The sequence below is a fragment of the Gymnoscopelus microlampas genome, assembly GCF_963454915.1.
Source record: "Gymnoscopelus microlampas genome assembly, chromosome: 7".
Lineage (NCBI taxonomy): Eukaryota > Metazoa > Chordata > Actinopteri > Myctophiformes > Myctophidae > Gymnoscopelus > Gymnoscopelus microlampas.
In genome coordinates, this window is record NC_139944.1 from 56,644,366 (window position 1) to 56,649,865 (window position 5,500).

Consider the following 5,500-nt stretch of genomic DNA (forward strand, 5'->3'; position numbering starts at 1 on the left):
CTTCTCCTCTCTCTCTCCCCCCACCCCCCCCCCCCCCCCCCCCCTCAGCTCATAGGTCATTATGTATGGGTGGGCGTGTCCCCAGACAGGCCCATCGTCACCACCGGCCCGGACACAGCTCTCGTCACCGCAAGAAAGACAAGAGGCCGTCCAGCATCGTCAGCCAGCCTAGTGAGGAGTCTGAGCCCACCCCTACACATGGTACAGTCTGACCCCCCCACCCCTACACATGGTACAGTCTGAACCCACCCACCCCTACACATGGTACAGTCTGGACCCACCCCTACACATGGTACAGTCTGAATCCCCCCACCCCTACACATGGTACAGTCTGGACCCACCCCTACACATGGTACAGTCTGGACCCACCCCTACACATGGTACAGTCTGGACCCACCCCTACACATGGTACAGTCTGAATCCCCCCACCCCTACACATGGTACAGTCTGACCCCCCCACCCCTACACATGGTACAGTCTGAACCCACCCACCCCTACACATGGTACAGTCTGAACCCACCCCTACACATGGTACAGTCTGAATCCCCCCACCCCTACACATGGTACAGTCTGACCCCCCCACCCCTACACATGGTACAGTCTGAACCCCCCCACCCCTACACATGGTACAGTCTGAACCCCCCCACCCCTACACATGGTACAGTCTGAATCCCCCCACCCCTACACATGGTACAGTCTGACCCCCCCACCCCTACACATGGTACAGTCTGACCCCCCCCCCCCCTACACATGGTACAGTCTGAGCCCACCCCTACACATGGTACAGTCTGAACCCACCCACCCCTACACATGGTACAGTCTGACCCCCCCACCCCTACACATGGTACAGTCTGAACCCACCCCTACACATGGTACACCCTCCTCCTCCTCCTGAACACGGGGGTCAGTTGTGTTGGTGTAGACGCTCTGCAAAGCCTGATGCACCACGGTGGATTCTAACCCACAACCTCCATGGTGGTGGGCAGGGACTTAACCACTGCTCCACCCGAACTCTCTGCCGTACAACGCTAACCTTAATCTGTATGTTCCTCCCCTAGTGGTCAATGAGACACATCATCAATACTACAAGTCCTGTTCTTTTAATCAACACACACACACACACACACACACACACACACACACACACACACACACACACACACACACACACACACACACACACACACACACACACACACACACACACACACACACACACACACACACACACACACACACACACACACAGCCCTGGGCTAACAGCATCGACAGGCACGCTAATTAGATACCAAAGACAGAGAACAATTCTGCACATCTCATCAGCGCGGGCAGATGGCTGCACGTGTGTATGTGTGTGTGTGTGTGTGTGTGTGTGTGTGTGTGTGTGTGTGTGTGCGTGTGCGTGTGTGTGTGTGTACCGCATCTACAGTGCCTTGTGACACGTGGTGAGCCTGTATACAGTATGTGTTACTGTATTTACACCCAGTTCTTGCCCCAGAATGGGGATTCTGTGGTTCATGTGGTTAAAGGGGAAATGATCCCATAGTTCTGATGTGATGAGATGACATGGTTTTGTGTCGTTCCCTTTTTAACACTCTGTGTGGGCAAGTAATAGAATGTCTGTCATACCGTGTAACATTATTTTCGAGCAGTGTTTTCGGGGACTTATCTTGTTCATTGTCATAACGGCGTTATGTCTATCCACCCGTTTCCGCAGGAATTTACTGGGGCAAAGGCCTGGTGGGGGAAATATCGTGCGGAGGCACAGTTTGTAGGAAGTAGCAGCACAGTGTGTTTACATTTGCCAGCAGAACATAGCTTCCAGCGATGTGATAGCAGGATATTTCCCCCACCAGGCCTTTGCCCCAGTAACTTCCCGCGGAAAGTACCGCCCAAAAAAACATTTGTGGTGCCTACAGTATGTCATTTTGGGTCATTTTTAGATTTGAGCTAAAAGGCATTATTTTACACTTTGGGCTATTCAAAAATAGCAGATCTACAAGCTCGTAGCGCGGCACCGAGTGCCGCGCTACGAGCTTGTAGATCTGCTATTTTTGAAAAATCGTGAAAGTGTGCAAATCTTTGAATATACCGTATATATTTTTAAAGCGAACATTTTTAACTCAAATCTTTGCTTCTGGGGGGGGTCCCTGGAACAACATATTTTGATGGGGGTCCGTGGCCAAATACATATAATTTTGGGGGTCCTTGACATGTAAAAGATTGAACACCACTGATATAGAAACATACGTTTTTTTTTAGAATACTGTTGAGATTTAGGAGACATGTAGAATCGGCTTCAGGTCTCAATGGTTTAATCTCTGTCACAGGACTTTGGGATATGTTCATGCACAGGTAAACATGGTATGATATTTGGCACATGATAAATAAGTATGAGACAAGTAATTCATTATAATGATAATCTTTATTATCTGTTTGGCACAGTGTGTGTGTGTTCCAGACATCGGGGGAGGGGTAGAGGTCACCTGTTAAAGACAAACAGCAGAGTTAGAATGGTTACTGTATGCTATGGGTTCTATGAATATAAATGTTATTGTTATGTTTCTCATAACGTACCTGTGCTTTCCCGTCTCCTACTCCCAGGGTGCAGGATTAAAAGAGTCCCCGGGGAAACAACAGCTGCTTCTATAGTTCCGGGAGGGTTCCATCAGATAGGGGGAGTTGTTGTATGTTTGTGGGTTATTGTGGGGTGTGGGGGTGGTAGTTAATGTAGATCAGTTAAGTGACGTCATATTGGGGGTTTTGATAGTAGGTATATTGTTGGGTTTTGTATGGGGGGGTTTTTATGGGAATTTACGATGATAGAGCAACCCTGTAGTTGGTAGCGCCTGAGGGGTGGGGAGTATAAAAGGCCGCTTTCTGTGACAGTCTGTAAGGAGGGCTGGTCAGAGTAACATGTGCCCAGAGGACATGATTTTATTGTCAGGATGTATATTATGGACATTTTTTGGAATAAAGGCTTCTGGTTGTGACCGCTCGGTCAATCTAACACAGACACTCGACAAATAGTGTTTAAAGGGGAAATCCACCCATTTTCAATATTTAACTATGTCATTAATATAGCATAAAGGAGTTGTGTGGAAATAAGAAAAAAGTTCCCCCCTTTCTGTGTTGCCTTGAAATGGAGGATTGATTGTGGGTTTAACATTGCAAATTACAACATGATGAGTCATCATGTTGTAATTTGCAATGTTAAACCCACAATCAATCCTCCATTTCAAGGCAACACAGAAAGGGGGGAACTTTTTTCTTATTTCCACACAACTCCTTTATGCTATATTAATGACATAGTTAAATATTGAAAATGGGTGGATTTCCCCTTTAATAGTGTTGTAGAGAAGTTGTAAAAAAAAAAAAAAAAAATTATGTGGAATAATGGTTTAATTGAAAAAAGCCTTGCACGCTGTGGCGGAACCTATTTGACCAGGAGGAGCACACTCAGGCACACGCATAGATTTAAAACTACTTTAAATTCACACCTCAATAACGTTTTCAAAGGCTCCCGACTCACACCTAGTGAATGAACATAGGAATAAGCCTAGATGCATATCAATTGTCCATTATGTGACTTGCAGTGTAGGTGTTAAGCCACGTGCGCGTCACGTCATTGACATAGAGTGCAAGAACATACCAAAAGAGCATTGCATGCCTGATACTATCACAATATAGAGCTATATATTTAACACTTATTTGAACCAACGTAAATCACTTAGCCTACCTTTAACACAGCAGTAGTTTGAACGTAGTCAGATCCCATTGTTCTGATGCAAAGAGTTTGCGTTGTTTCGCGTTGTTTACCTTTTTTCAAACCGAGGATTTGACTGCGTAGGCAAGTCAAATAGTTGTAATGAAAGAACAACGCTTGCATCACAGAGTGTTAGAAACCCACCTCAGTAACATGTTCTATGTTCTCCATGCAGACACGCCCTCTCAGCGGGTTCTCAGTAACATGTTCTATGTTCTCCATGCAGACACGCCCTCTCAGCGGGTTCTCAGTAACATGTTCTATGTTCTCCGTGCAGACACGCCCTCTCAGCGGGTTCTCAGTAATGTGTTCTATGTTCTCCGTGCAGACACGCCCTCTCAGTGGGTTCTCAGTAACATGTTCTATGTTCTCCATGCAGACACGCCCTCTCAGCGGGTTCTCAGTAACATGTTCTATGTTCTCCATGCAGACACGCCCTCTCAGCGGGTTCTCAGTAATGTGTTCTATGTTCTCCATGCAGACACGCCCTCTCAGCGGGTGCAGTTCATCCTGGGGTCAGAGGAGGACGCTGAACACGTCGCCCACGAGCTGTTCACCGAGCTGGACGAGATCTGTGTGAAGGAAGGAAAGGATGCTGAGTGGAAGGAGACGGCCAGGTGAGATGGGGTCATCCCTATGTTCCCCGGGTTCTATGTTCCCCACTAGGGTTAGGGTTAGGGGAGATCTGTGTGACACTATGAGCTTGTAGATCTGCAAAAAAAAAAGTGAAAATGTGTGTAGATCTTTGAATATATATATGTATTTATTTTTAAAGCGAGCGTTTGTAACTCAAATCTTTGCTTTGGGGGATTCTACAAATGTCTTCTAAATCCTAAACTGTTTGTTTGAAATCAGTGGTTCTAAAACCTTTTATTATGTCAAAGGACCCTCAAAATGATATTGTTCCAGGGATCCCCTGGCCCCCCTGCCCTGGACCCCCCCCAAGCAAAGATTTGATTTGAGTTATGTTTGCTTTACAAAAATACAGTATATATATATATATATTCAAAGATTTGCACACATTTTCACGATTGCAAAAGTGCCGCACTATGAGCTTGTAGATCTTGTAGATTTTTGAATAAACAAAGAAATCTAAAATGCCACAGATGCTTCCCCGGTCTTAATGGGTTAAAGCACAGCACATTAAAGGGATAGTTCGCCCCAAAAAATGACTGAATTCATGGATATTGTATAGTTTTTGTCTCATTCCTAAGACAATAATTTGTTGACCGGCAGCAGTTCCGGTAGGAGACACAAAGAGTCTCCTTTGTGTCTCCTACCAGAACCTCTGCCTACCGGTCGGCTGGTCATCAAATTATTGTCTTAGGAATGAGACAAAAACAAATAAATATCCATGAATTCAAGTCTCGATGGGGTGACTGATTTTGGTTTTTTTTAATACTACAACAACACATATCAGTTCACTTACAGTCGTCTAGATCTTGGCTCCTTGTCGCCCAGACAGTTTCTGACTACTTCCTGGTAGGAACTCTGAGCTCCTCTTCACTCTGTGCTCACACTAATTAAAGCACCTGTGCCTCCTACGTACACACACCCTGTGCATGTCAATCAAATGTCTGCCACCTAGTGTCCAGACATGGAACTACAGATGAACCATAAATAACATGCCAACACCAAACCATAAATAACAGCTCATAGTCTAGTGCAGAGCCCTGAGGGACCTCAGGGTTTTAAGAGCTTACTGTATGGTGTTTTACACAGCGGGAGCGTGAC

General features: G+C 45.9%; 1 protein-coding gene across 1 annotated transcript in view; it reads left to right on the top strand.

Annotated features, from left to right (window-relative positions):
- The window catches only part of slc4a8 (solute carrier family 4 member 8), a gene marked incomplete at its 3' end in the record, with an annotated part of 115,646 nt that overhangs the window by 45,570 nt on the left and 64,576 nt on the right, over positions 1 to 5,500 (top strand). The window contains exons 3-4 of the mRNA XM_084061933.1: positions 49 to 201; positions 4,248 to 4,383. Of these exons, the coding sequence (XP_083918059.1) occupies positions 49 to 201; positions 4,248 to 4,383 (289 nt within the window). The remainder of the gene's footprint in view (positions 1 to 48; positions 202 to 4,247; positions 4,384 to 5,500) is intronic.